The 12,500-nt window shown below is 43.9% G+C and overlaps 1 protein-coding gene across 1 annotated transcript in view; it reads left to right on the forward strand.

Annotated features, from left to right (window-relative positions):
- The window catches only part of LOC143302240 (transmembrane protein 248-like), a 19,933-nt gene that overhangs the window by 4,249 nt on the left and 3,184 nt on the right, over positions 1-12,500 (forward strand). The window contains exons 3-7 of the mRNA XM_076616823.1: positions 555-805; positions 2,774-2,895; positions 5,559-5,703; positions 8,472-8,646; positions 10,937-11,080. Coding sequence (XP_076472938.1) covers positions 555-805; positions 2,774-2,895; positions 5,559-5,703; positions 8,472-8,646; positions 10,937-11,080 — 837 coding nt within the window. The remainder of the gene's footprint in view (positions 1-554; positions 806-2,773; positions 2,896-5,558; positions 5,704-8,471; positions 8,647-10,936; positions 11,081-12,500) is intronic.

Here is a 12,500-nt window from a genome sequence, read left to right on the forward strand (position 1 = left end):
TATTGCTGAGGGAAAAGGTGAGTTTTGAGACGAGATTTAAAAGATGCGAGGGAATCAGAATGACGGGGGTTACTGACAATAACATCCAGTAACTGCCGTACAGAGAGTGGCTGGCTGCCCTCCTCACGAATAATGAAAGTAGACGTATCAACTTTTCTGACTGGTGGCTATTGGGACACATCAACTTTAAAATAAAACTGAAAAATCCAGAAATGATGCGCATACGTGTATATGTACATCATTTGTATTATATATATGCCACATGGCACTGAAGAGGTTAAAGAAGTACAGTTGAATTAGAAATTACTCAGTTATTATGATTAGAGTGATATGCATTAGTATTACCGTTAGTGAGTTACACATGTGTACATGCATTATGCACACACACACACATACATACAAACACACACACACACACACACACACACACACACACACACACACACACACACACACACACCCTACTCACCTCAACAACACACCCCACCTCACCCCCTCACTCACCCCTTTCCACACACTATTTTAGTTTTGTTTCATCATTAATTTACTGACAGGACTGGAACACGTTTCTGAAAGCACTGTCAGACCTCGAGTACTGTGTGGCCAGTGAGCCAGGGGCGACCATCAGCAACGCGTCTCAGGAAGCAGTGGTGCCAGAACAGGGCATCAAGAACCGGCTGAAGCAGGTGACCAAACAGATCCTAAGTTCAGATGATGATGAGGAGGAGGAGGATGAAAGTAAAGCCGGGGTCACATCGTCTCCCCCAACTACCGCGCCAGCACCTACCAGTGCCAGCAAGATTATGTAAGTGTGTTGAAGTTGAAATAACTTACACCCCCGAAAACAGAGTATGGCTGCGTACAGGGCAGGATAAAAATGGTCATACACGTAAAAGCCCATTCGTATATGTTTGAGTGAATGTGAGAGTTGCAGCCCAGAAAAAGAAGAAAACAACTTGCTTAAAGTTTGTGTGTTGACTTTATGACAGGTTATGTAAGTGTGTTGACTCTATCATATGACAGCCTATGAAAGTGTGTTGACTTTATGGCAGTTTATGTAAGTGTGCTGACTCTGTCATATGATAGCCTATGAAAGTGTGTTGACTTTATGACAGGTTATGTAAGTGTGTTGACTTTATCATATGATAGCCCATTAAAGTATGTTAACTTTATGACGGCCTATGAAAGTGTGTTGACTTTACTTTGACAGCTTACATGGAAACATGTGTGTTGACTCTTATCATATTATAGCCTATGAAAGTATGTGGACTTCATTACACAAATGTATCGGCAGATGGACATTTTAACCACAGTGCCACCTGTCTATGGATAAATGTATCGGCAGATGGGCATTTTAACCACTCTGCCACCTGTCTATGGATAAATGTATCGGCAGATGAGCATTTTAACCATTCTGCCTCCTGTCTATGGATAAATGTATCAGCAGATGGGCATTTTAACCATTCTGCCACCTGTCTATGGATAAATGTATCGGCAGATGGGCATTTTAACCACTCTGCCACCTGTCTATGGATAAATGTATCGGCAGATGAGCATTTTAACCATTCTGCCTCCTGTCTATGGATAAATGTATCAGCAGATGAGCATTTTAACCATTCTGCCACCTGTCTATGGATAAATGTATCGGCAGATGAGCATTTTAACCATTCTGCCTCCTGTCTATGGATAAATGTATCGGCAGATGGGCATTTTAACCATTCTGCCACCTGTCTATGGATAAATGTATCGGCAGATGGGCATTTTAACCATTCTGCCTCCTGTCTATGGATAAATGTATCGGCAGATGGGCATTTTAACCATTCTGCCACCTGTCTATGGATAAATGTATCGGCAGATGAGCATTTTACCCATTCTGCCACCTGTCTATGGATAAATGTATCGGCAGATGAGCATTTTAACCACTCTGCCACCTGTCTATGGATAAATGTATCGGCAGATGGGCATTTTAACCACTCTGCCTCCTGTCTGTGGATAAATGTATCGGCAGATGAGCATTTTAACAATTCTGCCACCTGTCTATGGATAAATGTATCGGCAGATGGGCATTTTAACCATTCTGCCTCCTGTCTATGGATAAATGTATCGGCAGATGGGCATTTTAACCATTCTGCCTCCTGTCTATGGATAAATGTATCGGCAGATGGGCATTTTAACCATTCTGCCTCCTGTCTATGGATAAATGTATCGGCAGATGAGCATTTTAACCATTCTGCCTCCTGTCTGTGGATAAATGTATCAGCAGATGGGCATTTTAACCACTCTGCCTCCTGTCTGTGGATAAATGTATCGGCAGATGGGCATTTTAACCACTCTGCCTCCTGTCTATGGATAAATGTATCGGCAGATGGGCATTTTAACCACTCTGCCACCCATCTATGGATAAATGTATCGGCAGATGAGCATTTTATTTTAACAATTCTGCCTCCTGTCTATGGATAAATGTATCGGCAGATGAGCATTTTATTTTAACCATTCTGCCTCCTGTCTATGGATAAATGTATCGGCAGATGAGCATTTTAACCATTCTGCCACCTGTCTATGGATATATGTATCAGCAGATGAGCATTTTAACCATTCTGCCACCTGTCTATGGATAAATGTATCGGCAGATGAGCATTTTAACCATTCTGCCTCCTGTCTATGGATAAATGTATCGGCAGATGGGCATTTTAACCACTCTGCCTCCTGTCTATGGATAAATGTATCGGCAGATGGGCATTTTAACCATTCCGCCTCTCTTCCCCCTCGCCAGAAACGTGTCAGTGCTCATGGACCTGGAGCTGATGCCCACTCCTAACCTCCAGCGTGTCGCCGCTCGCCACAACTTCACCTTCATCACTGCCACCTTGCTGGGGCACCAGCTGCAGCTGACAGGTATTGTATGTGTTACGCAAGAGAGTGGAAGACAGACTAGACTAAAGGGAGGCAACAAACATTCACATACGAGTTCAGTCTCATTCTCCCGCACTCTTCCGTAAACAAAATAGACACAAGGTATTGCCCCTGAGCCTATATAATTTAAGCAAAAAAAAAGATTCACAATTTGTTCTGCTTAACAAGCAGTTAGTAGGCCGACGTACGCACACACACAAATGCAGGCACTCCTCCTCCTCCTCCTCCCAAGCCTCTGTGACAGACTGTGTGTCGCTGGCCAGTTAAACCCAGGCAGAGAAAAATATACTCAAAAATGCTCACTGACCAGTACAAAAAAAACACGTGCAAACAGACAGAAGCACTTGAACTCCCCTGCACGAGGAAATCAGATTGTGGCACTCCGTAACAGTATGATAGTTGTGTCCGACTATGACCCATCGGAGCAGCAGAGGAGGAGGCAGATGCTGCTGTCTGGACTAACTGGGCTGGAGTTTGATTATGCTGGAGAGTGTCTTGCCCAGGTTAAAGTTCCCACTCTCTCGGTCAAGAGGGCTTCAGGATAGTCGGCGTTTTGGGGGTGGGTCCTCAGAGGCCAATCAAAGGGCCAAGAGTTTTAACTCACTCGGGACGACAAGTTTTCTCCCTTGCTGTTCCCCACAGACGGCCCATTTGTAAGGGTTTGGAAAAAAATTACAAAAAATACAAAATACTGTGTAAGAAAATGAAACTTTCAGAACTGGTTTATTACTTGTTGAGCTACTACATATAAAAAAACTCAAATTTCTCATCTTATTTTTACAGTTTTGCCATATGTAGAAAATACTGCCAATTTTTCACTCCGAATCACCATACCCATGCTCGCTTTCTGCATTAAATTCGCTTTCTTCTTCATCATCATCTACCTCTTCAATGTCCGACCCTTCAGTTTGTAGCATTTCAAGTACTTCGGCAACCCTAAAACGTTGCCGTCACTGCCTTGTTCGCTTCACAACATTCTGAGAAGAGCCCGCTTTGCTAACAGGCTGGCATGCGAGCAGACGACCAGTCAGTGACTTTGTCAGCATGTGTGCGAGACGGGCCACACATCCCAGGCTGACCATACTGTTCGATTGTGGAGTGACCCAGAATAGCGCACTCTGCTTGGCTAATCACAAAATCACGTGTACAGCGCATGATGGAATTTTACTTTCGGAGAATGCTATTCCATTCCTTCGTCCGAATCCGAATACGTTTTGTGTAGGAATGCATGAGCATTCCTTCGTCCGGAGAGAGTTAAGAGCCATTGCTCTCTTGCCTCCTACTTTTGTGAGTCATAGCCCTTCACAAAAGACTAAGCTGTAAATAAATTCCCATTGCAGTGGAGAAATCATTGAATGTAAGCATTGTGTTTATGCTTGTGTATAATAGTTTGCTAGGTACATTTTGGTGTGTAACATTGATTTCATGTGTTATGTGTGTCTTTTGTAAAGCACCTAGAGCAGATTTTTGGATTGAGTGTTATTTGAATATCCATTATTATTATTGTATTGTGATTGTATTGTATTGGTTTTTTGTGACAACAGATTTCTTTGCGTGAAATTCAGACTGGTGTCTTGGACTGTGAAGACACATGTATGTTGACGACATTACCTTACAGAACATGATCTCCCATTTATGCTTGAAAGTTCATCAGTATAGTAGTACACTACTTGAAATGCTTAACTAGTGTTTACATACCCAGCATGCACACCCCTGAAAACGGAGTATGGCTGCCTACATGGCGGGGTAAAATCGGTCATACACGTAAAAGCCCTCTCGTGTGCATACGAGTGAACGCAGAAGAAGAAGAAGTCTCAAACATTAAACGAAGGTTTCAGTTTTGGGGGGCACTTTTTCACATTTCTTTTTGAGCTGTATTGTTCTGTATTGTGTTACTTTTTGTGGCAACATTAAATGGATTCTTCTGTGTGGAAATTTAGGCAGCTCTCTTTTAGTTTACGGGAGAGTGTGTCACCACAGTTCAGCACCACCTGTATATATATATATATATACTTTATTCTGTCTGCAAGTGTATTTGTTTTCCTATCAAATTTTGTTATCTTCCGTGATGGGCAAATTGTAACATTACCCCCAAGCAAACAAACCAACAAAGAAAATACCACTTCATACAATGTGATACAACCCCTAAACAAAGAAACAAACAGAAATGCTGCTTCGTACATCATCGTGGCTTGGCTTGACTTCACTTGTGTGACGTTTGAGTTCCCCTCCTAACAGCCTGTTCGTCGTTCTGCCAAGTAAAATTACCTACTCAGCAACATGCTTGGCAGGCTTAAGAATCTACCTGAATAACTCCCAAACTGAATTTATCTGCCACCCCACATGTACACACACACACACACACACACACACACACACACACACACACACACACACACACATACATGTCAACACCATCTTTTTTTTTTTCCTACTTGCAGGGGTCCATAACTTGTGCATTGTTTGAGGCCCCTCCTAACAGACTGTTTGTCATTCTGCCAAGTAAAATATAAGAAGCTAAACTAAATTTTTTATAACTCCCTAGCTGAATCTACCTGCCACCCCACATGTATACACACACACACACACACACACACACACACATGTTAACACCATCTCTTTTTTTTTTTTTTTCCTACACACAGGGAGTCGCAAAAACCTGGAGGCCAACCTGACGGTTCCGTTGCCTCCCTTGGTGAACCAGTCCCACCAATGCCAGCACGGCCAGTGCTACAAGCTGAGGGCCTGCGTCACCTTCACCGCCCCCAAGCACTTCTTCCCCAGCACACCGTGAGTCCTGCTTTTTCGGAGATGAACCAACGGTCACAGTAGCCGAGTGGTTAAAGCGTTGGACTTTCAGTCTGAGGGTCCTGGGTTCTTCTTCTTCTTCTGCGTTCGTGGGCTGCAACTCCCACGTTCACTCGTATATACGCGAGTGGGCTTTTACGTGTATGACCGTTTTTATCCCGCCATGTAGGCAGCCATACTCCATTTTTGGGGATGTGCGTGCTGGGTATGTTCTTGTTTCCATAACCCACCGAACGCTGACATGGATTACAGGATCTTTAACGTGCGTATTTGATCTTCTGCTTGAGTATACACACGAAGGGGGTTCAGGCACTGGCAGGTCTGCACATATGTTGACCTGGGAGATCGTAAAAATCTCCACCCTTTACCCACCAGGCGCCGTCACCGTGATTCGAACCCAGGACCCTCAGATTGAAAGTCCAACGCTTTAGCCATTTGGCTATTGCGCCCGTTGGGTCCTGGGTTCGAATCTAGGTAATGGTGCCTGGTGGGTAAAGGGTGGAGATTTTTCCAATCTCCCAGGTCAACATATGTGCAGACCTGCTTGAGCCTGACCCCTGTCGTGTGTATACGCACGCTGAAGATCAAATACGCATGTTAAAGACCCTGTAATTTGTGTCAGCGTTCGGTGGGTTATGGAAACAAGAATATACCCAGCATGCACCCCTCCGAAAACGGAGTATGGCTGCCTACATGGTGGTGTTAAAACAGTCATGTATGTAAAAGCCCACTTGTGTACGTACGAGTGAACGTGGGAGTTGCAGCCCACAAATGAAGAAGAAGAAGAACTAAGAAAGGAACAAACTATTTTTTTATGAGGGAAGTGGAATAAGTATGCACATGTGTGTCTTAAAGATTTTTTTCCCCGCCTGTTACATTGAGCCCTGGCCCTTAGAGCAAATAGAAACTGAAATTGAAAACTTTTTTTTAACAAGCAAAGTGGAGTAGGCAACATAAATTGTCATCAGTGAGCGAATAGCAAATTGAGAGTCTGATCAGTGCAGTCATTGTTTTAGATATAGATGAGGTCTCTGTGACCTTTGTCGTCAAATGTGGAATTATGACTATTGATACTTTCATAGTGTCTCTCTTCGGTCCAATGGCCTATATTGAATAAAACATCCGTATCCGTATCCGTATCTCTTCGGTCCAAGACAAGCTGTAGTGCTTTTACCAATACTGAGTCATTTACGCAACAGGCTGCCTGCCTAGGTAGAGCCGACGGACAGCTGCCAGGAGGTGCTCATCGGTTGTTTTCTTGTGTCGTTCATGAAGGCTTCAGTCACATGGACAAACACACACACACACACACACACACACACACACACACACACACACACACACACATTTGAGTGGATTTTACAACAGAATGCTGCATGTAGGCCCCTCAGTTTCTCTTTTCATTCAAATGACTAGCGTCCAGGCCAACACGAGGTCCAGTGGAGGGGGTAGAAAACTCTGGACAGTGTGGAACTGGAGCTCACCCCCCTCGGGGTTTTCTTGCTTCCTAGATGGACGTGCTAGCACCAGGCCACCGCTCCACACGTCCTCAGTGAGCAAACAGCAAGAAAATCTGATTGGTGTGCAGATGTCGTTTTGAATGTGGGCGAGGTCACTTTGACTGGGCTGTTCAAAGGAAGAATGACCTGTGCCTTTGGAGAGTACAAGGCATGAGGCAGCTTACTTTACCTTTGTTTTGGTGTCATATACTGTACCATGTCAAACTGACGCAAACTAGGCCTATCGGTTTGCTATGCTTGGCCAAATTTCGTGCGGTTAACAGTGAAAAGATGACCCGTCTTGCTTGGTCCGCTCTTAGCCAATCAAACGCCTCTAAAAGCTACAAGCGCTGAATCATTCCTTTGGCCAAGGCTCTCCACGCCATCTTGTCAGGTTCTGTCTCGTCTTACGCTTTTTTTGGCTATTAAGCGTGTTCATTTGGCCTTATTTTGCTGCATGCGGCTTGAGTTTATTGTATTCTTACATTCTGTTTACTCGATGCGACTCGCCCCCCTCGAATCGTTCGTTTTTCTCAGCCTCTAAGTCGATCCTGTCTTTCCTTTCTCTGTTGGGTATTGGATTTTCGCTGGGTGCCTAAGCGCGGTTACCATGCCTCATATGCCATCCCACGACGGCAGGAATCATGATGCTGGGATCGAGACTTGGCAAGAGACTCTCCCAGGCCTGGAGCTCATGATTTCTCCCGATAGGGACTGCAGCAATGCGTCTTTAGACGCTGATCGTGGAGGCGACACCCATACCATTAAAACGGTCATGAAGGGGACCGGGAGGAAAGGGGTACGAGCGTCGCCTCCACTTTGATAAGTGCACAGATACATATACATGCACTCAAGGCCTGACTAAAAGCTTTGGGTTACTCTGCTTGTCAGGCATCCGCACAGAAGATGTATGTAGTGTAGATGGATTTGTCAGAATGCAGCAATGCTTCCTTGAGAAACTGAAACAATGGCCTGCATTGTATTCTGCACTCTGATACTAGGTACACAAATATATATATATATATATATATGCACACACTCATGACCTGACTAGCATGTTGGGTTATGCTGCTGCTCAGGCGTCTGCCTAGCAAGCGTGGTGTAGCGTGTATATTGTATGCTTGTCTGAAGGCAGTGATGCCTTGAAGAGAAACTGAAACTGACAGCTCCTTGAAACTGTCTGAAACTGTTGGCATTGGTTGTTTTTGAATTGAATTGAATTGAATTTTTTTGGGTTGGGGGGGCACACAGATTCCCGGAGGTGGAGGCAGGAGGGAGGAGCTGCCCGAAGGAGGCGGAGGGTCCCGACGCCGGGGAGAACCACTTCCACCTGGAGGTGACGCCCAGCTACATCCACTGCCAGAACGCCTCCATCCTCAACCTGCGACACCCCCACGACCCCTCCCTCACCGTCATGCTCACCATGGTCTGTTGGGGAGAAGGGCTTTGGTTGGTTGGTTTGGGGGGGAGGGGAGGGGTGGGGGGGTGGGGTGGGGAGGTGTTGTGATAGCTTCAGTCATATAGTGCAGTGCACACACAGAACAGCTTGTGTTTGTGTTTGATGTGGGTTTTTTTTGTTGGTTTTTTTGTTTACCTTGGAGATTGTGGTTAATCAGCTGGTGGAAAAACAAGGGATCATACACACATACACACACACGCATCTACATCTATCTATTTCTCTCTCTCTCTCTCTCTCTCTCTCTCTCTATATATATATATATATTACATATTTAGTACTGTTCATTATATAATTAAACGAGGCGAATCAGTATTCATGTACAGTGGATTACTTTCGTTGCTTGACACAATGCAGTGGAGATAGAGGGGCTGAGGGTAGGGGGTGGGGTGAGAAGGGGGAAGAATGGCGTGTGTTGTGGGGGAAGGAGGGGGGGGGGGCAGAAGCATTGGGGGTATAGGAGGTGGTGGGGCTCTGGAAGGGTGGGAGTTGATGGAGGTTTGGGGATGGGAGGTGTGTGTATATGTGTGTGTGAGTGTGTGTGTTGGGGGTGGGGAACATGATGGGGGGGCAGGGGGTGAGGGGGCGTTGTTTTGAAGGGATGGAAGTTGGTGTGGAGGAGGGGGTATGGGAGATGTGTGTTTCTGTGGCCAAGGGGGTAGGGAATGGGGGGTGGGGGGTGTGTGTGTGTGAGTGTGTTGGGGGTGGGGGCGGGAAGATGATGGGGGGGCAGGGGGCGAGGGGGGGTTGTTTTGAAGGGATGGAAGTTGGTGTGGAGGAGGGGGTATGGGAGATGTGTGTTTCTGTGGCCAAGGGGGTGGGGAATGGGGGGTGGGGTGTGTGTGTGGGATGGTTAGTCGTATTATGGTGTGATGGTGTGTTTGTTGGGTGTGCGTGCATGTTTGTGTGTATGTGTGTGGGGGTATGTAAGCGTGTGTGGGTGTGTATGTGTGTGGGCATGTGTAAACATGGCTTCTCTTGAGTGATAAAGCACTATAGCACAAATGTTCAACTTGATTTTGAGTTCAAGTAGTAAAGTATTGAATAAAAAAGAACAACCCCCCCCCAAAAAAAACAACAACCAAAAACCCTGATTGATACAAGATTAAGCTATACAATGCTACCTTGGAACTTTGACATTGAACATATATTGTTTTGCTGTTATAGATTTGTCAGTACTTAGAACTTAATTATATGCTTACCCTATACTTTCTAATGCACAAAACATATAAATTCTGTATCTGTAAACCTTTGTCTGAATAAAAAATGTTGAAAACACCCCAAAACCCCTGATCCTGATAGGATTTTTCTTGACCAGATGACAGTTCAAGCAGGGGGAATCAACCAGCACTCCGAATACTGTAGAATTTCTTACAGGTTCCCGACCTAACAGTTTTTATTTTTTTTTTTTTTTTTTTTAATCCTATGGTGTTGTAATTAAAGATTTGAAAGTAGTTTTTAATTTTTGTCCTTTGGTATTTTAAAGATTTGAAAATAGTTTAGAGTTTTTGTTTTTCAGTGTTTTAAAGATTTGAAGATAGTTTTGAATTTTAGGCTTTTTTTTTTTTTTTTTTTTTTTTTTTTGTTTAAAGAATTAGGATAGTTTTGAATCTTTAATCTTTTTTTATCATTAGGAATAGTTTAGATTCTTTACCTTAAGTGTTTTTTTAAAGATTTAAGATAGTTTTGAATTTATGGGTTTTGGTGTTTTAAAAGATTTAGAAATAGTTTTGAATTTTTTATTTCTGGTGTTTTGAAAAAAGTAAGTATAGTTTTGAATTTTTTACCTTTAGTGTTTTAAAGATTTGAAAACAGTTTTGATTTTTTGACCTTCTGTTGTTTTAAAATTTAAGAGTAGTTTTGAATTTTTTTTTACCTTTGGTGTTTTCAAGATTTGAAAATAGTAGTAATATATATTTTTGGCCTTTGTTTAAAAAAAAAAAAGAAAAGAAAAAAAAAGTGGTTTTGAATTTCTTTTATCTTTGGTGTTTTAAAGATGTGAAAATAGTTTTTGATTTTTGGTCTTTGTTGTTTTAAAGATTGAAAATCGTTCAGAATTTTCTACCTTTGGAGTTTAATTTTTTTTTTTTTTTTTTAAATAGTTTCAAATTTTTAGCCTTTGTGTTTTAAAGATTTTTTTAAAAAAGCAAAAAAAAAAAAAAAGCAAAAAGGTTTTAGATTCGATGTTGAAAAACCTGTATATGAGCCACGTTATTGTAAAAAAAAAAAATGATGGTGGATGATGTTTGGCGGTTTGCAGCAGCAACGGTCAGTGATCAACCTCCACCTGATGCACACTAGCTACTTCCTGTTTGTCATGATCGTCACCCTCCTCTGCTACGCTCTCATCAAGGGGCGGGCCATCAAGGGCAAGCTGGTGTACTCCCAGTGCCCCACAGAGACGGTCAGTGTGTCTCCGGCTGTTTTTTTGGGGGGGGGGGGGGGGGGGGGGGGAGGGGGGGGGGCTGTGAGAAATCTCTGTGTGTGTGTGTGTGTGTGTGTTGGTGGGCGGGTAGATGGGTTGGGGGGCTGATTGATGTTTATGTCTGTGTGCCTGCCTGTGTGTGTGTGTGTGTGTGTGGTGTGTGTGTGTGTTATTGGGTGGGTGGATGGGTGGGTGGTTTCATGTTTGTGTCTGTGTGCCTGCCTCTGTGTGTGTGTGTGTGTGTGTGTGTGTGTCTACCTCTGTGTGTGTGTGTTTGTGTGTGTGTGTGTGTGTGTGTGAGTGTATCTGTGTGTTTGTGTGTCTGTGTGAGCGTGTGTTTTTGTGTGTGTGGAAACAGATATGGAGAGCATGGCTTCAACACATGCATGGTGTGTTATGGGCTTTAAGGCAATTTCCCCCCCCCCGCCCCCCTCAGCTTTGAGCCATGTTACAGGCTTTGAGAACTTTCATGTGCATGTAGAGACAGGTTTGGCTTCAACACATATTTAGTGTTTTAGGGATTTTAATGTGATACCTTTTTTTTTTTTAATGTCCTCAGCTTTGACTTGTATGTGTCTTATATTCAGCGCATTTATTGCATGAATTTTATTTTTATTTTCATTTTTTAAAATTATTAAAATTTTGTTGCTGCCCCATTATCTGCACCATTTCAGTGGTGTTACTCTCACACCACTCATTCCGAGCCCCCTTTACACAGCCACACACACAGGTTCGTCTGTCACAGTTCCAGTATCGGCAGTCCACATGGAACCATCAGTGTTAGGTCTCGAGGAGCCACATACCAAAGGAGACCCTGCACTGCCGCTGAGTCACTTCCATGGTGTTCTGTAGTGCCTGTCCTGATTTACTGCACTTAGGACACCACCTGCTATGCCCCCCCTGCTAACGACAAAGATGGCTTAGTTGCGGAGTTAGACTGAGTGAGCATCCACCCCCAGAGGGGAGACTTGTCACCAAGTTCCTCCATCGACAGTCCCCCATGAATCTACAGACATGGAAGACCTTGACAGGACTCACCCCAAGCATGGGTGTTGAGGGGGATCGAAACTGAGGGTCACCATGAGAACTGAGCATGAAAGGCTTCATAATATGGGACTCTTTGTTATCTTGATGATGAAGAAGGATGATGATGATGATGAGGACAATGATGCTGTGGAGATCCATTTAGGTTTAGGACTACATGACAAGGCTGTACTCTACGCTTCCTGTCATAACAATATCCCTGCATCAACCAGGCCTGAGATGTATACAGACAAATGCAGTGTTGGTCAGGAAATTAGAGTGACAGACCCAAAGACACATTCATGAAATGGACGATACTCAACTGTGTGGTCCCAACCTTCCCATTTAAGCTGCGTTGGACCTGCATCCTCCCAGC

This window comes from Babylonia areolata, chromosome 29 (assembly GCF_041734735.1).
Source record: "Babylonia areolata isolate BAREFJ2019XMU chromosome 29, ASM4173473v1, whole genome shotgun sequence".
Taxonomy (NCBI): domain Eukaryota; kingdom Metazoa; phylum Mollusca; class Gastropoda; order Neogastropoda; family Buccinidae; genus Babylonia; species Babylonia areolata.